The sequence below is a fragment of the Lepisosteus oculatus genome, chromosome 24 (assembly GCF_040954835.1).
Source record: "Lepisosteus oculatus isolate fLepOcu1 chromosome 24, fLepOcu1.hap2, whole genome shotgun sequence".
Classification (NCBI taxonomy): Eukaryota; Metazoa; Chordata; class Actinopteri; order Semionotiformes; family Lepisosteidae; genus Lepisosteus; species Lepisosteus oculatus.
This window is the reverse complement of record NC_090719.1, coordinates 469,541-489,856: the sequence shown is the minus strand read 5'-3', so window position 1 is coordinate 489,856 and position 20,316 is coordinate 469,541. Positions and strand designations below refer to the sequence as shown.

Below are 20,316 nucleotides of genomic sequence, written 5' to 3'. Positions count from 1 at the left end.
CAAATACAAATACAGAGTATGCAGTGATGGACAATGTGTTATTTTTTCATGCTTTATTGAGTCTGAAATTAGTAATTTTTCTGCAAACTGTTACAATGGGCAGTATTGGTGACCACAGTCAGTGCTGTGGCCCTGTTCCCTGTACCTAGGAGAAGAGAAAAGTACAGCCATTGAAGCTATACAAAACGTAATCTTTATGCTACTGAAATTTACTCAAGATCGTAAGTCATTGTTATAATTGCACCATTACTGAATGATAATTATCGCCATAATAACCTGAGGCTGAGACCATTGCAACAACTGGCCACACCCCCATGATACAGCTCCGCCTCTGTCACCAGGGCCTCCTCTGCCCACCTGCATTGCCATGGTCCACTGCAGCCGGCACTGTGCAGGTGAGCTCGGTCAGCCTCGCGGCACCGCAGTCTGTGTCCATGTGGGAGTGCACGAGTCTGTGTGCGAGTGGGAGTGTGAATCTGTTTGAGTGCGTGTGAGTATGAGCACGGGTCAGTTGTGCGAGTCTGCACGAGTCTGAGTCTTTGAGCGCAAGTCCGTGGGTATGAACCCGAATGTGAGTGTGTTAAGTCTGTGTGAGTCGGAGTGTGAGCATAAGTGTGTCTGAGCGTGAGTGTGTGTCTGTGAATGTAAGCATGACTTTGAGAGCACAAGTCTGAGTGTGACTGTGTGTGAGCACATGACTGGGTGAGTGTGAGACTGAGTGAGCATGAGTCTGTGAGTGCAAGTGTGGGTGAATGAGTGTGAGTCTTTGTGTGAGTAGAAGTCTGAGTGAGCGAGTGTCTATCTGTGCTCGTGTGAGATGCATGCAAGTGTGTCCAAGTACAAGTCTGAGGGCATGTGTGTGCAGGTCTGCATGCGTACAAGTCAGTGATTGCGAGTCTGAACATGTCTGTGTGAGACTGAGGGTGTCTTGAGTGCAAGGCTGTGTGAGCGCGAGTTCGTCTTTGTGTGAGCACAGGTGTTTGAGCGTGTGTGTGTGCATGCTACAAGTCTGAGTGTGAGTCTGAGTGTCAGCATGTCAGTGAGCCTGTGTGAGCGAGTCTGTGGGTGTGTGTGTGTGTAAGCGTGTCTGCAGCCCATAGGGGGGCAGCCTGCAGGTGACACAAGCAGTTCTCCTGCTGTGGTGTCACCCAGTTGAATGAAGGTGCCTCCAGGAAGCACATCAGAGCAAAAGCACTGTCCTCCCCCCTACTGCGCCGGCCCCAGGCTCATGGGTGGAATATTCACCCTGTCCTGTAGAGGGAGAGCAGGGTCAGTCACTCATGCATGTCTGTCTTGGGATAAGAGAGAAAGGGGGATGTGCAGATTCACGGACAGACAGGCCTCACCTGGTCGGAGCTGGAGTAAGTGATGTTATTGAAGCTCATTTCCGGAGTGTGGCTCGGTGCTGCCCCCTGGCGGTGACGCAGGTAGAAGACGAGCAGTACGGCCAGTGTGGCTAGGAGCAGGAGTAGGATGATGATGGACGCCACAACGCCGGCTGTGCTGTCAGGAGGCTCAGCTGTGCGGAGAGAGGGGGCGAGTGAGCGAATACGGAGGGGGACACACCAAAGAGCAGGCTGGAATGCAGAAACTATCAGCAGTGAGAATCACCTCGTCTAACACCACTCAGAGGGCACGAGAAGGAGAGCAGTCTGACCTGAGGAGGGCGGGTCCGGCTGCTCTCCAGCGCAGTTCACCCCGGGGGTGTAGATGATGTCATCCAGGGCCTGCACTCCTGAGTGACCCTTGACCCCCTCAAACACAATCTGAGAAAGAATGCGCAAGAGAGCACATTAACATCACAGTCAACAAGACCACAGCGCATGCAGAAACTCAGTGCTTCATTTACTTAATTTCAATCTTTTTTTACTCCCATTTCATAAGGGGAACCCAATGTAATAGGTGTTTCTGAGATGGCCTTGAAGGCCAGAGTCATGGAAAAAAGCTATGGAGGTGGAGGTACAAACTGAGCATCACTACTGTCCTCTCACCTGGTACTCCCTCTCGCTTCTGATGAGGACATCATAGCGTGTCCACTGCTCGGCGCCCTCCACCCGAAAGAGCTCCACAGCCTCCCCCGCGGACAGCAAGACCACACGGAGCCGCCCCTCGGCTGCAACATACACAGAGTACGGCTGAGTGGGTGGGAGCTGCTCCCAGACAGGCCAGAGGACAGGTGTGCAGTCAGGGCCCAGGGAGAGGAGAGGGGAGAGGACAGGTGTGCAGTCAGGACCCAGGGAGAGGGGAGGACAGGTGTGAGTCAGGGCCCAGGGAGAGGACAGGTGTGGTTCTTACACAGGGGGTTCCGGTATGCCCAGAACCGGAGACAGGTGCCACGTGTTGGGGGCAGGTGTGGACTCAAGAGCCAGGCCTTCTGCCCTGCTGTCTCCCGGGGGCTGCTGGGCAGAAACAGGAAGTGACCTGCGGGGGCAGAGGGACTCCTTCAGAGAACAGCTTCCAGGGCAGGGAGAGTGAGAAAGAAAATAACTGCCAGCCTCCATCAGACTTTCACAAGTGCTGCAGAATAACCATGACCTGGCAATCAGTACGGAGCTGTAGGTTAGATTTCATTTTAACAGGAGATGTAAGAATATGTTAACCCTTTATTACAGGTGCTGTAACGTGACTAAACTGCGTGAGCCCCAAGGTGCTGTAGGTCACTGTGAGGACTCATGAGCCTGACGCTCTGCACCTGCAGCACAAGACCTTTACAATCCATCCAGCATGGGGCTCCGGCAGCCTGCAGTGCGGCTAACCCCCCAATCCTAAGAGTAAAAGTACAGTCACAGGGATGGGGTTACCGTGCACAGTGCCCAGGCTGTGGTCATGTGGGGGGGTGGGGTACTGCCTCTCCACCTCGGTGCTGGTCCAGTCCCAGTCCAGCTGGTCCAGCTTGGGGTTCTGGGTGTTAGTCCAGCTGCACATCCCCCTCTCAAAGTCACACACTGAGGCTGGAGGAGAAGGGCTGGGTTATTACACCGCTGAGGCAGGATGGACCCCACAGGCCAGACACAGCTGCCATCTTGTGCAGCCCTGGTGCCACAGGGTTCCTGTACAACAGTCCTATGAGAACGGTGTGAGAAAGGTCACGTGCCCTCTGCTGTCCCAGATCAGTGGATCTGGACCAATCCCGCCACCCGGTTTCTCACTCCCTCACACTCGCAGCCACACTCTGCTCACCTGGCTCTGGACAGCTGTGAGGACTGAAGGTGATGTCATCGATGGCGATGTGTGTGCCGACGCCCCCCGCGCCCTCGGCCTCGAACACCAGCTGGAATGCACATCAGTGTTAGCATTGTACTGGTCAGCGTTATTACTGTAGAGCAAACAGAATTGTCATGGGCAATGAGACGCTAATGGTGAAAATGATCTTCCTCTCCGACTCCTTGGCTCCTGTGATTTCACTGCTGCTCCTGCCGTAGTGAAACTCCATCCTCAGCTCCAGAGGAGCTGGACAGGTGAGCCCAGCTCCAGCCTGATCTTGTCAGGACTCAGGAACACAGGGACACCTCTAGGGAAAACCAGGCTGCCACTGTAAGTGGTGTTGGGGACCTTTTCCATACCGGTGTCCCTGTACAGTGAAAGGAGACACTGCAGGCTGTGGGAGGTGCCAATACTGCAGCTGATACTGTTACAGCTTTTCCTGACTGAGAAGTGTCTCTTAGATTTTAGATAATGTTTGTGACACTGGGCAGTGTAAACACTTCTAGCTTCAGTCAGAGAGGATGTTTCTTGAGATGTGGGGGTCCCCTGAGCAAATAAAATTGTAAAGTTTATAGCTTGGTTAACCTAGGTAAAGTTGTGGGGGTTACTGATGGTCAATGAGTAGAACAGAAACACACAATACAAGATCACATTAAGAGCACAAGGACAAAAAGAAGCAGGGAAGAAGGAGGAGAGGACAGGAGAGGAGACGAGTCCAGAAGAGTTGCACCAGGCGAGAGCTCCTATTCCTACAAAACCTGACTAGAGCGAAGTATTTGAACATTATTAGAAAAAGTTTGCTATTCTGTGTTTTTAGGGATCTTGTATTTCCTGGGTAAAAGATACCTGCATAGGGTGCATTTTCTAGAACGGGGAGATGGGCTCCCATTTATTTGGTGGCCTCCGGGGTGCACAGAGAGAGATTAGACTGCAGGTTGTATCGCATTTATTTAGAAAGGCAGCTTCTCTCTTAATGCCTACAGAGGCCAAATAAGAGTTTCATACTTTATCAGAAGCTGGTGGGATTTCTTTTATTAGAACGTTAGGCCTCTGAAATGCCTTGTCTGTAAATACTGTCTATAGAGTAACTTGTGTGTCCTATGTTTTGTTGTGTGTAGTGTAGTTTGTCTTGTCGTTGTAATAAATATATGTTTAAGTTTGCCTGGATTATTACTCCTCTCATCAAAGCTCTGCCAGAGAACAAAAAATTCTTGTCTCTAATTACAACAACCGTTCAAGTATATTCTGAAGAAATCATTTAAAAATTAGGGTTATGAAAAATTATTTTACTTAGACTTAACTGCTTGGTCAAATCCTGCTTTTCACCATTTTTGTTACGATATGTTAAACCGAGGTCCTGACTAGCTGACAATTAAAGATCCCAAAGCACTGTAAGTGCAGGGGAGTTAACCTTGGCCTCCTGGTTAAATGCTACAATAAATCTGCATAATCTGACTTCCCTAAACTTCCCCCTCCCTCAATCAGTGAAGCAATTTCTCAGTCCTCCCCAGATCTGCTCTATAATGGGGGCTGCAGGTGCAGAATGGCTTCCCCACATCACAGTGCTGCACTGCAGGGGTGGATGAAGGCCCCTCCCCTCCACAGGGGACCATGCAAACCACACAGGTGGCTGGAATCAGTGAAGCAGCAGCAGGTTTTCACTTGTGACTCTCTACTGACTCTTAGTGGACAGTCCCTTGTGTGCAACTAATTTCACAGCTGAGAAGCTCCGATTTAATAGGTGCTTTCAGGGTGTAGCTTACCTGCCAGTCCCTGCTGGTGACGATGTTGCCGTTGCCGTGACGCCAGTCCTCACCCTGAGAGATGCTATCAGAAAAGATTTCCACTCTGTCCCCGTCCACCTCCTGCACAAAGACCCTGAGAGACCCTGCAAAACAGCAGCACAACACCGTCACTGTGTCATCAGGACGGAGCATCACTGCATTCATACATAATTAGTGAACATCAATTATTAATATCAGTCATCTCACCTGGCTTCTCTCTGCCTACATGGTACCAGAACTGCACACACTCAGGCCTCAGGGGGGCGCTCCTCACAGCAGAGCTGAGTGTAGTGGTGCGGCCGCTGGGCAGGACCTCCCTGCTGGTGTCTGCGATCATGTAGAACCCTGGAGGCAGACGCACAGTTAGCCTGGCACACACCTGGTGCTGCTGCAGCTGATGTACCCAAACCTGGCCCAGTTACTGGGCTTAACTGGCAACACCCATCGGGTGCTCCTCAATTTTCAGGATCTGATGATTGAAAAAAAAATAATTGTGTAATAAAATAATAAAGTGTAATACATCAAGGGTGGACAAAATATTAGGGACATCTAGGTTAATAAGCAAGACTCATGAGCAGACACAGTCCCAGCTCCTCCCCTGTCCAGCACAGAGCTGATCTCGCATGCCAGAGACCTCCTCCCCCTCTGCTGAGGGCTGCTGGGAGCAGGGAGCTGACTGGGCTGCCTGAACCTCATGGAACGGGCGCCGTGTCCTGCTGCTCACAGACACCTGACGTCTTTCTGCAGGAGAGTGTAAACACAGGAGACATGGTGGCCTTCTCCGTCGGTCTGTCAGCCTGAGCTCCGTGAAGTTGGCCCCCCTACAAACAGCACGAACGATGAAACCCACCTCATTCGTTAGTGCTGCGTTTGTGCCTTTAAAACAAAGTTTAAATACTTGGTACTTTTAATTGGTTTGATGTGCATATTTATTTTAAAAGGTCACAATGAGAAACTGGTTACTTTTTCAGATTCTAAAAAGGGACACATCTACGAAATATTAAGACGTGCTTGTTTAAACCTTTTTTAAGAACATGCAATTGTTTGCTAATGTTCACTTTTTTAAGGCTCAACCTGCAACTCTTCTGATTAGGATATGATATTGGAGATAAATTTAATTTTCCTGTTCACACAAATGCACAGAGAATTTTGGTATTAAATGCAAAATCAACAGAGTATGTGAAAAAACCAACAGAACTGAACTGACGGGGTCACTGGAGGTCAACATCACCGGACATGGTCATGTGATTACCCGAAAAAGGCGATGCTTTATCTCGGGAATGAAAGCAACTGGTTAAGCTACTTTCAACACCACAAACACAGTGCCAACAATTGAGACTGGTTCGGTCCCCCTGCGACGTACGTCACATCCCCGAAAAAAACGAGTGTCGTACCGGTCTCAGTGCCCAGGCTGTGGTCTGTTTCCGGCCCGTGGGAGATGGACCCCGAGACTCGGTTCTGCCGGACCCAGCGCTCGGCGCCGGTGGAGGAGAACTCGCAGGCGGAGGCGTCGAAGGAGCAGCTGGTGTGGGCAGGGCAGGGCTGCGACAGGACCATGACGTCATCCACTGCTACACGGCCGTCGTAGCCGTCGCGCAGGGCCTCCAGCACCAGCTGCAAGAGGAGGGGCAGGCGTGAGAGACGGACAACTGTGCAGGGGGGGGCTTGGAAGAGTGGCGCGGCAGGGTACCTGGAAGTTTCCAGAGGACGGGGCAATGGGACAGTTGCCAAGGTGCCAGGTGTTGCCATGAGCGCCTCTTCTAGTCCACAGGACAGTCTCGGCGCCATCACTGTGCCAGCGCAGCTTCACACTGAGAGAGCCTGCAGGGGGTCATGTCCACTGATACATCTGTACTGTACATGCCTGTAAGTGTTGTCTTAACTGTATCTGTAACGGCTCCATTAATGCTGAATCTTGGATACAGAGCCTGACCAATGGGATAATGCAAACTGTGTCCTCCATACTTACAGACAGTGCAGTTCAACAGCTGGTCTGACTCTCCTCCACCTCCTCTCTCTCTCTCTCTTCACCCCCCTCCCAGCCCTATCCCCCCCACCCACCTTCTCCCCCCTCCATCTTGTCTACTTTCTCAGCTCCTTATCGCCATCTCTCACCAGTCTGGGGTCCATACAACAGGTACCAGAAGGACAGGCAGATGCTGGAGCTAGAATGGGACTGAGGGAACGTGAGCAGCCGTCCGGTGAGCCCTCGGAGAGATGGAGACCACATGGGCACCGACACACTGACGCCTGGACACAGAGAGACCACATGGGCACCGACACACTGACGCCTGGACACAGAGAGACCACATGGGCACCGACACACTGACGCCTGGACACAGAGAGACCACATGGGCACCGACACACTGACGCCTGGACACAGAGAGACCACATGGGCACCGACACACTGACGCCTGGACACAGGCCACATGGCACTGAGCTGGACAGTGAGGGTGCGGAGGGTAAGAGGCTGCATACCTGACCCGATGGTGTGATCAGACCCAGACTGGAGGTCCCAGTCGAAACTGTCTGCCTGGTCCTGGTACCACCCACACAGACCCGTCTCAAAGTTACAGGAAACCTCTGGGTGACAAAGAGATGGAGCTTCACAACACTGCACACACCACACCAATACAACACTTATTACGGTTTAAAAATACTGCACACACCAGTACAACTCTTAACACAATTTCACAACACTACACAACGCTGCACACACCAGTACAACAGTTAGCAATTCCACAACACTGAACAGTTATACAACATTGCACACTCCAGTACAACACTGAACAGTTACACAACATTAAACATAGCTGCACATCAGATACACAATTCCAAACACTGAAAGACACCTTTGCTGTTGACTGGCAAGTATCTGGTGTCGCAGTTCACAAACTGGAAGTCATCAACAGCAACCTTCTGAGTTTCAGGAAGAAATGCATGGACGTGACCTCTGACCTCGATCTGTATGGGATCACATGAGGAAGAGAAAGCAGCACACTTCACACACAGGTTCTAACACACAGTTAGACACAGGCAGGCGCACGCACACACTCGCCCTGTGAGACGGACCTGGAAGCCTCGTGGTCTTGCTCCGATGTAAAGGACCGCTTCGTGCCACTCCTGTGCGGCTCTCCGCTGATGCCACCCCTCTGACCGAGTGCCCAGGGCCTGGTCCACCACACTTACTGAAAGCACAGCTGGAACACAGACGAGTGTGCACACAGTGAGCAGGAGAAACAGGAGCAGAGACGAGTGTGCACACAGAGAGAGAGGTGTGAAAACAACTGAGCTGCAGTGCAGGTGAACACGGCTCTACCTGGCTGAGAGAAGTTTCCGGACAGCTGGTAAGAAAAGTGCAGGCTGCAGGAGGGCCCGGAGGGTCCGAGGATGGGGCTCAGAGCACGGGCATCACCGAACCCCTGTCCCAAGGCAGGACCCACAAACATGTAACGTCCTGAGGGGAGAGAGTCAGCAGAGCATGAATACAGGAATGTAATAAATGGACCTAATGTACCCCAATGTATCAAAACTTACACAAAATGTACCCGAACGTACCTGAAGGTACCCAAACATTCCCAAATCTACCCAAATATTCTGAATGTATCTGTACAATAAAGATGTATTAATCTACCTTTATACACCTGATCAGATCCATACAGACACCTGTCCACCTTTATATACTTGGACATATACTGTACATATATATGCTGTATATTCATAAATGTACACATATCCAAATATATACACATGCATATACTGTACCTGTCTAACTTTTTCCATCAGCCCAGGACATATCCATATAAAAATACACCTCTCTACCTTTATACACCTGGACATATCCATACAGTGGATATAAAAAGTCTACACAACCCGAGTTTTGTGATGTAAAGCCAGAAATCAAGATAAATCATGTCAGACATTTGTGACCTTGCAACCAAAAGAACTTAAAGAGAAAAAAACAAAGAGAATTGTTAGGAAAAAATAATTGAAATTAAAAAACCTACAACACCCTGGTTGCATAAGTGTGCACCCGCCCCCAACTAATACTTTGTAGAAGCACCGTTTGCATGTATTACAGAAGTAAGTCTTTGTGAATAAGTATCTATCAACTTTGGACTTTGCAACACCTGGACGTTGCAATTTTATCCCACTCTTCCTTGCAAAAAAGTTCAAGATCCTTCATATTGCCAGAGGATCTCCTGTGCACAGCCCTCTTTGGCTTTACATCACAAAAACCTGCAATAACGGTGTGTAGACTATATATATCCACTGTATACATACATACCTCTCCCTTTACACAGCTAACCACATCCACATACATATGCACACCTATCTACCTCGTACAACTGAACATATCCATATACACTTGCACAAGCTCTTCTTCCTTTATACACCTGGACATCCATTTATATATACACACCTGCCTACCTGTCTACACCTGGGCATAAACATACACATATACTCATATCTATCTCCCTTTATTTACTTGGACACATACATATAGTCACATCTGTCTACCTTAATACACCTGTGCATATCCTTCAACACACACACACACGCACGTGTAATTTTATACCTGGAAATATCCATAGATATATACAGGACATACCTTTATACACCTGATCACATCCATATTTGTGTGGATATGGATACACATACATAGTGGTGTATGTGATGTCCCCATGTGGTGTATTTGAGCAGTGCAATACCTTGTGAGGAGTCGGTGTCCAAAGTGGTCACTGTCCACTCCAGCGTCCCCACACTGAGGTCTGTCCAGCCCCTACTGCTGGTCTCAAAACTGGTGTTACCTATAAAGCTTAAAAAGTTGAGTCACTTGGGAAAGCAACAGTGTCACACTGCACAGACGCACACTGTACATCACAGACACACAGGAAGCTGCAAACTTGGAACAGGCCATGCTGTTAAGGAGTAGGAGAGCAGGGGAAGACACAACAGAGAAGAAAGGGTGGGGAACAGGAAAGTGGGAAACAGAGAAAGCTACACGGGAAATGGGAAGATCACTCACCACACTCGGCCTCATCGGAGCCGTCCGGGCAGTCCAGAGCGAAGTCACAGACCCGGTCCTGCTGCACACAGCCCCCCTTGGCACACTCAAACTGCCCCACCTCACAGGACGCGTGGTGTGGGGGGATCTTGGGCAACAAGGGAGGAGGCTCTGTGGGGAGAGGGGCAGTTAGTTATACTATCACATCTTCTGCCAGGACATCAGGGGGGCACAGAGAAACAGCACCAACCCCACTGTTCTCAGTCCAGCTCAGACTGACTCCATGTAGATGTCTGTCTAACGATGGAGCATGTCTTGCAGGGCAGCAGAAAGTGTGCGTCTCTATTTACCTCTCCCTTCTAGCATCTGAAGTACAGCCTATCCTTCCTGGATAGCCAGGCCTGCCAGTCCAGTTCTTATGGCCAGGCTGTGGTCACTGAGCCTGTCCTCTCTGGATAGCCAGGCCTGCCAGTCCAGTTCTTATGGCCAGGCTGTGGTCACTGAGCCTGTCCTCTCTGGATAGCCAGGCCTGCCTCTGTCCAGTTCTTATGGCCAGGCTGTGGTCACTGACCCTGTCCTCTCTGGATAGCCAGGCCTGCCTGTCCAGTTCTCATGGCCAGGCTGTGGTCACTGAGCCTGTCCTCTCTGGATAGCCAGGCCTGCCTGTCCAGTTCTTATGGCCAGGCTGTGGTCACTGACCCTGTCCTCTCTGGATAGCCAGGCCTGCCTGTCCAGTTCTTATAGCCAGGCTGTGGTCACTGACCCTGTCCTCTCTGGATAGCCAGGCCTGCCTGTCCAGTTCTTATGGCCAGGCTGTGGTCACTGAGCCTGTCCTCTCTGGATAGCCAGGCCTGCCTCTGTCCAGTTCTTATGGCCAGGCTGTGGTCACTGAGCCTGTCCTCTCTGGATAGCCAGGCCTGCCTCTGTCCAGTTCTTATGGCCAGGCTGTGGTCACTGAGCCTGTCCTCTCTGGATAGCCAGGCCTGCCTGTCCAGTTCTTATGGCCAGGCTGTGGTCACTGAGCCTGTCCTCTCTAGATAGATGGGCCTGCCTGTCCAGTTCTTATGGCTAGGCTGTGGTCACTGAGCCTGTCCTCTCTGGATAGCCAGGCGTGCCTGTCCAGTTCTTATGGCCAGGCTGTGGTCACTGACCCTGTCCTCTCTGGATAGCCAGGCCTGCCTGTCCAGTTCTTATGGCCAGGCTGTGGTCACTGAGCCTGTCCTCTCTGGATAGCCAGGCCTGCCTGTCCAGTTCTTATGGCCAGGCTGTGGTCACTGAGCCTGTACTTAACTAGTATCCGTTTCTCTTTGTTGTCCTTCACTCTCCAGCTGCCTCTTGCTCTTGCTCTCAATGCACATGTGCGTTCGATCCAAACTGACCCCTTATTTCCAGGGCTGACCCTGGCAGTATGTGGTGTATTGCTGGCTTTGCAAGGCATTGTGGGAACTCACCGCTGGAATTCCGGCAGTTTGGAGACAGAATGAGGTCATCCAGAGCCACTCCGCCATAGCCGCTGTCCCTCACTGACCCCACGATGAGGATCTGAGGACACAGAGGGCACTTAGAGAGATGGGCCAGCACACTCACAGCCTCAACAGCTGTTCTCAGTTATAAACCAGCTGTTTCTTTCTGATTCAGCGGCAGTGTCAAACACTTATATTCATAAATAAGGTCGACCTTTCTTGACACAATATCACAAAGAGCTGAATTCGTTAGATACACAATTGCTTGAGTGGCTTGCTTATGTGCTCAATTACAATACCAGTGAAACACAAATCAGAAGATGGAAACCACAGGACTGTAACAGGGCAGGACTATTTAGAACTGTAAACGAGAGGCACTTCTATAGGGTTGTGGAGGTCTGGAAGAAGTTGTTCAACTACAATGCTGAAGCTGCTGTCTGGAATCACTCATGAGACAGCTGGAGGAGATCCTTGAATAGCCACCAGGAACCCCTTGATCTAGATGGTCCAAACTGCCTCAGTTGTCTGTAACCTCCCTCCTGTTCTCAAACTCATGAGTCACTGGGAGACTGGCCCTCCAGCAAGATTCTAAACTAATTTATTAAGTATAATAAATGAACGAGAGTTATTCATTACAAATGTTTGTTATTCAGTCATTTTCTCAATAGCACATGGCTGTCGAAATTGCTCACTTTTAACCACTCCTTTGCAGTTAGCTTTCCTGAGTATATACCCTAGACTCTAGACTCAGCCAGCAAGAGTTTAAAATCTCACACACAACCTCTCACTCTCAATACCTGGAAGGTGCTGTTGACGACAATGTCCACCTGACCTTTGAACCAGAGGTCACCATGGTCACCATCCTTGTGCCACACAGGCTTCAGGCTCTTAGGGGTTAAGATCAGCACAGACAGCACCCCGACACGGGGCCCAAAAAGGTGGGCGTACAGCACCAACTGCAGGAGGAGCAAAAGGAGACGGAGTGAGAGAGACGGCAGGAGAGGACAGAGGTGAAAGAGAGGTGGCAGAGACAGAGGAGAGAGACGGGACAAGGAGAAAAGACCAGGAACCAAGAGACAGAAAGAGGGAGAGAGGTGAGGAAAACAGGGAGGACAGGGAGGACAAAGCTGCAGGGAGAGAAAGAGGGGTGGTACAGATGGAGGGGGAGAGATAAGACAGGACCAGACGTGATGACTGTTAATAACTGGAAATAAAGCAACAACTTCCACTCCATGAGTCCAAGACCAATCACAGGCAGCCACACAATCACAAGACCCATCACAGCCAATCACAGGCAGGCATACCGTGCAGGGATGCATGCTATTGGTGGGCTCCAGGACTGGGCTATGCAGGTGTGTCCAATGAGCGCCATCACTCATTGGGCTGCTGATGTACAGGAAGTGCCCTGCAGAAGAGGAGAGGGTGTGTCATGTGTGAAGATTATCACTAGTAGAGAAGACTGGGAGTGCTTGTGCCAATCACGGCCCACAGAAGCTACGAGGCAGGACAGCAGAGCACCTGCTTTGCTCACCATACAGCGAACTATGGTGGTGGTTCCCTTATGTTAAAATTCAGAGAAATAAAATCATTCGGGCTAATCTTAAAACCTCTGGGGCTCAATGAAGCGGGGCTATAACACAAACATCTACTGTATGTTCAAAACAGAAAGTAGTTAATATCCCTGGCTGCAAAGCTCTGAACAGGGACCCCATCAGCTCTCCGCCTTCTCTAGATGGACCACTCGAGCTATGAACCAGAAACCACATCAGTCCCAAACCTATTCAAACGAGGAGGTGTTAAAGAAAGGCCAAGCAGGACCCCAGACGTCGTAGTTTTAACTGTTTTGTGCACTCTCATACCCGCAGCCATGTTCAGTGTGTGATCCCTCCCGGGGCCAGCCTGCGGGTCAAAGGTCACATACGTCTGAGTCTGATTGATCCGGCTCCAGGACAGATTCGACTCCTCGCCCTGTGACCATTCGCAGGTGCCGCTCTCGAAGTCGCACTTCCTGTAGTGGCCTGCAGAGCGAGGCAGCGGGCAGAGTCACACAGAGCTGTGCAGCGCCGACCGCCACCCCCCCGGCGCCCCAGAGCCCCCGCCTCTCACCGCAGAGCCCCTCGCTCTCGTCACTGCCGTCCCCGCAGTCGTCCGTCCCATCGCAGACCTGCTCCGCCCGCACGCAGCCCCCCCGCTGGCACGCCGTGGAGCCCCCCGGGCAGGAGTCCGGCTTCGGCTCTGAGACACGGAGAGGGAGGAGTCAGCAGGGCAGCCTGGGACACGTCACAGAGAGCATGGACAGACTGGCCGAAGGACAAACAATCCTGGCCTGGAGAAGAGCTGACAGGTGGACAGAGAGGGACTGGTGGACAGGCAGATGGCCAGAGAGGGACTGGTGGGCAGGCAGGTGGACAGAGAGGGACTGGTGGGCAGGCAGGTGGCCAGAGAGGGACTGGTGGGCAGGCAGGTGGCCAGAGAGGGACTGGTGGACAGACAGATGGACAGAGAGGGACTGACCTGGCAGTGCACAGTTCCTGAACTCCAGGTGGTCGATGGCGACGTCTCCGGGCCGGATGCGGGCGCGCTCGGAGTGCAGACTCAGTGCAAACGGCCCGGCGACGCGGCCCAGGAAGAAAGAGGCGCGCCTCCAGCCCCGCACGCTGGAGCCGCCGGGACGCCACAGGACAGCGTGCCCGCCCGGCAGCGACACCTCCCCCCAGAGCGACGCGCTGCCCAGCCCGGTGTGGCCTGCGGACACGCAGAGAGAGGGAGAGCTGAGCTCCTCAGCACTGGGGCGCAGGGCCTGAGCTGAGGCCTGAACCTCATGCTCAAAGACACTCGCAACGACCCACCAGAGTGAGCGTGTCGGCGCAGGGGCTGTGAGGGAAATTTTAATTCCGCTGGGGGGGAAAGAAGACACTTTTTAGCTGCGTCAAATCAACTCTTTCGTTAGCGGCGCCTGTGTGTCGTTTCGTCCAGCGTTACCGTCCGCCCCCGCCGTACAGGCCGAGTTTCAAGCGCCCCCGTCACGAACCCTACAGCTACACCGCAAGAACTGTTCGTTCTGTTAAAAACTTAAGAGTAAATACCCGTACTCGTCGACATTATTTCTCCCTGAAGAGCAGCGTCCCGCTTACCTCAAGTTTAAATGGAGGAAGACAGTGGTTTTACGGCGTGGTCGGCTCCGCGAGCGCCCGGCGGCGAGAAAGACCGGGACCGCGACCACCTGCGCTCGCGACTCGACCCGGGCTCACGCGCGCCCTCTGCAGCTTCCCGCCAATATGCCGGCCCGCGGCTGCGCGAGACACCACCTGCGTCGGCGCCGCCTCGGTCGAGGGAAGGAAATGGTGTCTCGCCGCCGGGATCGGGCGCCATTTTCTACTGCAACAGCTTGTACGAAAAACCCAGTTTTGGGTTTCGGGGCGAAAGGCCACTGAACAGCACGGGTCCGGATTCGTCGCCGGACGCTTTACGAAAGTCAAACTCAAGTGCGACTCGGGGGATAATGTCCAAACCCGCAATCTGGAAACGTTTTGTGCGGAAATCCCCCCTATGGACCCAAGAGCAGGAGAAGCAGCTCTGCGTTTCTCCCGCTTATCGTTGAGAAGGCGGTTTTTTTGTCACCTCTCACAACTTGTCGTTGTGCTCTTTTACACTTCAAGTATCTTAACTATTTTTCTTCTGGGGGGGAAAACACCATCTTCTGTCATCATTAAATTGCTTTTATTTGCTTCAATTTATGTTCTATCTGCCAAGTAAATGACCGTAAAAAATAATTCTGTTTCTTGCTGTTCTGTCAGGATTTAGTTAGCTTGGAATTCGCTTAAAATCGTATTCTGAGCGCAAAGTTATACAACTTAATTTCGTAAAAGCATTAAAAAATCTATACAAAACAACAACAATAATATAAGTACACATGCAATGGATTAAGTTTGTTTCAAACATCAATACCCTGGTGGGCATGAGGTGCTGGTGACACAGAAAGGCGTTTGTGTGAAAAGGTTTGGGAGCCACCACTGTAAAGACCTCTGTATACAGGCCAGCCTGCGTCAGCTCGTACCCGAGTCCCACACGAAGTAGCGGAGCCGGACCTCGCAGGTGGCAGCAGCCTGCTGCATGTTGGGAGACACCAGCAGGGCAACATCCGAGACACCACTGAGCCCCGCCACTGCCATGAACCAGCCTGCACGACACATGAGAAATACAGTCACCAGGGTGCAGCGTGTACCTGTGTCAGTGCCCAGGGTGCAGTGTGTACCTGTGTCAGTGCCCAGGGTGCAGTGTGTACCTGCGTCAGTGCCCAGGGTGCAGTGTGTACCTGCGTCAGTGCCCAGGGTGCAGTGTGTACCTGCGTCAGTGCCCAGGGTGCAGTGTGTACCTGCGTCAGTGCCCAGGGTGCAGTGTGTACCTGCGTCAGTGCCCAGGGTGCAGTGTGTACCTGCGTCAGTGCCCAGGGTGCAGTGTGTACCTGTGTCAGTGCCCAGGGTGCAGTGTGTACCTGTGTCAGTGCCCAGGGTGCAGTGTGTACCTGCGTCAGTGCCCAGGGTGCAGTGTGTACCTGCGTCAGTGCCCAGGGTGCAGTGTGTACCTGTGTCAGTGCCCAGGGTGCTGTGTGTACCTGCGTCAGTGCCCAGGGTGCAGTGTGTACCTGTGTCAGTGCCCAGGGTGCTGTGTGTAACCTGTGTCAGTGCCCAGGGTGCAGTGTGTACCTGTGTCAGTGCCCAGGGTGCAGTGTGTACCTGTGTCAGTGCCCAGGGTGCTGTGTGTACCTGCGTCAGTGCCCAGGGTGCAGTGTGTACCTGTGTCAGTGCCCAGGGTGCAGTGTGTAACCTGTGTCAGTGCCCAGGGTGCAGTGTGTACCTGCGTCAGTGCCCAGGGTGCAGTGTGTAACCTGTGTCAGTGCCCAGGGTGCAGTGTGTAACCTGCGTCAGTGCCCAGGGTGCTGTGTGTACCTGTGTCAGTGCCCAGGGTGCTGTGTGTACCTGTGTCAGTGCCCAGGGTGCAGTGTATAACCTGTGTCAGTGCCCAGGGTGCAGTGTGTACCTGTGTCAGTGCCCAGGGTGCAGTGTGTACCTGCGTCAGTGCCCAGGGTGCTGTGTGTACCTGCGTCAGTGCCCAGGGTGCAGTGTGTACCTGTGTCAGTGCCCAGGGTGCTGTGTGTACCTGCGTCAGTGCCCAGGGTGCAGTGTGTACCTGTGTCAGTGCCCAGGGTGCAGTGTGTACCTGTGTCAGTGCCCAGGGTGCAGTGTGTACCTGCATCAGTGCCCAGGGTGCAGTGTGTACCTGCGTCAGTGCCCAGGGTGTAATCAGATGAAGGGCCGCTGTCCTGCAGTGTCTCTCCCCGCTTTCTGCGCTGCCAGATGTTCCCTGGATTAGACTTGTCCTTCCAGCCACAGCTCGAGACCTCAAAATCACACTCGAACTCTTTCCCATAGCCTGCAGGCACACACACCAGCACACACAGGGATAGAAAGGGGTACAAGCAAAGAAGAAAACATCTGGACGGAACTAGACTGGACCCAAATGGAACGGATTGGACTGGTCTACACTTTTTACTAATTTAATTAAAATGGACATTGTTTACTTGGACTGGGTTAAACAGAACTGTCCTGGAATACACTATTAGTAGAGTAGAGAAGACTGGACCAAAATGGACAGTATTGTTCCACATGGTACTGTCGTTGAATCCCAGACTATAGCCATGCAACTCTTGGATCCCACTGTAATGGACTGTTTACTGAAGAAAAGATCCGCAGTGCTCTGCTATACAGCACCAACACATAACGGTGGAACAAAACCAATTAATGCCCCTCCTCATTTGTCCCCTTCCCTGCTCTGCACCAGTACTGAGCAGCGAGCTGTATAAGAGTGTTCGAGGAGTGTGGGGTGTGAGTGCAGGGACAGCGAGCTATTCAAGTGTGTTTGAGGTGAGTGCGGGGCCTGCTCACCACAGTCCAGCTCGTCACAGCAGTCTGCTGAGTCACACCTGAAGTCACAGCGCCCCTCCATGGGCGTCTGGCATGTGGTCCTGCCATCCTGGAGCATCAAGCCAATCACTGTGCGACACCAGATAACACATCAGCCAATCACAGCTGTCCGAAAGCATCTGACGAAGACACCTGGCACGTCCTCTGTGCTGTGCAGGAATAGGTAACTGCTTCACTTCCTGAACTGAAGGGGAAACTTCTGGGAGTCCGGATTTAGAGTCTGGAGCAGAATTCAGCCAAGACAACAGGGCCAACACTACCATGTCTCCAAACGTTAGAGTTATTCACTGGATTAGCAAGGTGGCAAAAACAGGAAATCGGCAATCTGAGGTTTTACCAGCCAGACAGACATGATCCATTAGAAAAATTCATCAGTACTGTTTATTTAAATCAGCCCCGCAACTGGCAAAACCAAGCTCCTTAGCAACAGGAGTCTCATGTTCTTCCCTGCTGCCCCCCCGTGTCTAAACTGCCCCCGACACGCCTGGCTGCCCCCGATACCCCTCAGAGCGTCACAGACAGGCTGACGGGACACTTTCCTAAAGGTTTATCAGTTGCCCTCGATCTCCAGCGTGTTTTATTGGAGATACGTGAAGTTTATGGGCTCAGAGTCCTCAGGTTCAGTGAAACACTCCACATGCTCAGAGCACATCCCACTGCCCGCCCTGGCATGCCATCCGATATCCGCGATCCCCAGATCGCCCGGCGCTACAGGTGCGGAGTCAGTAAACTACGTCTGCTGTCGTCTCTCACAGCGACAGTCACCTCTGCAGTAATAACCCCTGTGTTTACGCACAGGAGGGGACACCCCTGTGCTCAGCCTTTCTGCCCCAGCAGCCCCAGGCACACAAGCCAGGGGCAGGAGTGAGAACCCACTGCACAAGGCGGACACCAGAATTAACACCTTAACTCTTACCGGACTGTCAATCAGTGCAACAGAGATCACTTCTGCCTTCCCAGAGCGGTGTGCCCTGATCACTCCCACCCCTGCTTCATAAACTGTTTTCACATTTTATTTTCCTGCACCCTGTATAAAGAACAGCAGCAAAAAAAAAAACTCTAGTTTTCAGTCTCCCAGGTTTGCAAACCCGAGAACAGGAAAAAGACTCCCAATGTGAGAAAGCAGAACTTGAGACCCCGGGACGTCCCATCCTGCTCCTTTATTCCAGCGCAGGACAACCCAAACCAGCTCGCTCCTGGCTGAACCAGACCAGTCTAACCAGGTGCTGCAGAAACTAGCAACCCTGCAGCACCCTGAGTGGACAGTCCAGTGGACACCCCTCCTGCCTACCCACACTGCTGCAGAGATTTTAAAGGGCTTGTTTCTACAGAAGGAAAACTGAAAGAGGAGCAGGACTTTAGAAAACGCTTGTAGCGAAGGCGACAGAGTCCCGGGAGGGCGAACAGCAGTCTGCCCAGCGGCCTGAACAACAGGAAAAGGTGAAAGGTCAGAAGCAGCGAGAGGCTGCGCAGGTGTGAAACGCAGGCCAGTCCTGCAGCTGCAGCAGGACGAAGGGCTGGGTGCCAGGCCAGTCAATCTTACCCCTGCGTGTGGCGCACAGCAGCAGCAGGGAGAGCAGGAGCCCTCCACAGTCATGGGCGCCCCCCATTCTGAGGACCTGGAGCAGGACTGTCAGAGCACAGCGATCCTGAGCAATCCCGCACTCTCTCTCTGCTTCCTTTCTGTCCCTTCCGCTCTGCGCCTCTCCTTCTCAATGAACAGCCCTCCGATAACATCTGGACTTTAAAGCCATTGCCAGGGTTAATTAATACACACAGATAAGTGTAAACGCAGTCAGACCGGAGATGAAGTGCAATAATCTGGAATCCAGGTTGCTGATCAGTAGAAAAGCTCTGGGGTTATCTGTGGCTCTGGGGCTCACGTGACCTGCAGATCCAGCATGGCAGCAGGATTTTAGGGCTAAACCAACGGCCCCTTCCCAGGCGTTTCCGTGTTCCGTGTTAGATCAGAGTCACAGAGCTCCTCCCAGAAACACCAGATCCCCGCTCGCCCTCCCAAGGCTTAACAAGGCTATTGCACTGTTTTAAGCAACAGTTTTCTTTCATAGAACTTGCTAATCTCCCCACCACTACCAAGCGCGGTCAGAGTGAGGAGCTCATCAGTCCCCAGCAGCAGGGGAGAGAGAGTGGGAGTATCACATGAAGCCCGGTGGACACACACACTGCAGGTGAGAAGGCCCTTCTGTGCAGCTGGAGCTTGGAGCACCACCTCCGCCTGAGGCCCCAGACTGGCAGTGAGCCCACTGAGGACCCCCAGACACGGCGTGAGCCCACTGAGGACCCCCAGACTGGCCATGAGCCCACTGAGGACCCCCAGACACGGCGTGAGCCCACTGAGGACCCCCAGACTGGCCATGAGCCCACTGAGGACCCCCAGACACGGCGTGAGCCCACTGAGCACCCGCAGACACGGCGTGAGCCCACTGAGGACCCCCAGACTGGCCGTGAGCCCACTGAGGACCCCCAGACACGGCGTGAGCCCACTGAGGACCCCCAGACTGGCCATGAGCCCACTGAGGACCCCCAGACACGGCGTGAGCCCACTGAGCACCCGCAGACACGGCGTGAGCCCACTGAGGACCCCCAGACTGGCCGTGAGCCCACTGAGGACCCCCAGACACGGCGTGAGCCCACTGAGGACCCCCAGACTGGCCGTGAGCCCACTGAGGACCCCCAGACTCGCCGTGAGCCCACTGAGGACCCGCAGACACGCCGTGAGCCCACTGAGCACCAGCAGACTCACTTCTGGCTGCCTTTCCTGCGAAGATGTGCTTCATTTACAATGCTCTCCGAGTTCCCATTTCAGGCCTGCTGAATTCCCCTGGATACCCACACCAAAGCAAACAGAAGGC

The 20,316-nt window shown here is 52.7% G+C and overlaps 1 protein-coding gene and 1 long non-coding RNA gene across 3 annotated transcripts; one reads left to right on the top strand and one right to left on the bottom strand.

Moving 5' to 3' along the window:
• Positions 1-38: 38 nt before the first annotated feature.
• mamdc4 (MAM domain containing 4) lies at positions 39-19,228 on the bottom strand. Of its 2 annotated transcripts, none has more exons than XM_069183501.1 (28): positions 18,987-19,228; positions 17,405-17,512; positions 16,740-16,892; positions 15,517-15,639; positions 13,974-14,204; positions 13,566-13,694; positions 13,319-13,477; positions 12,764-12,864; positions 12,257-12,415; positions 11,448-11,538; positions 10,018-10,167; positions 9,701-9,799; positions 8,308-8,445; positions 8,061-8,188; positions 7,841-7,952; positions 7,467-7,571; positions 7,104-7,238; positions 6,679-6,809; positions 6,383-6,602; positions 5,196-5,333; positions 4,968-5,092; positions 3,181-3,271; positions 2,802-2,951; positions 2,296-2,421; positions 1,992-2,113; positions 1,658-1,766; positions 1,347-1,519; positions 39-1,251 (listed from the first exon to the last, which is right to left on the bottom strand). In XM_069183501.1, the coding sequence occupies exons 1-28, from the start codon at positions 19,051-19,053 to the stop codon at positions 1,207-1,209; spliced, it is 3,618 nt and encodes a 1,205-aa protein (XP_069039602.1). In that variant the 5' UTR covers positions 19,054-19,228; the 3' UTR covers positions 39-1,206. The 2 variants fall into 2 exon arrangements, with proteins under 2 accessions (XP_069039602.1, XP_069039603.1); XM_069183502.1 differs by having other exon boundaries at positions 39-145.
• On the top strand, positions 2,107-4,371 carry LOC138225000 (uncharacterized). The gene is made up of 2 exons (XR_011183528.1): positions 2,107-2,218; positions 2,254-4,371. It is a non-coding gene; the product is annotated as an uncharacterized lncRNA (long non-coding RNA).
• Positions 19,229-20,316: the final 1,088 nt, after the last annotated feature.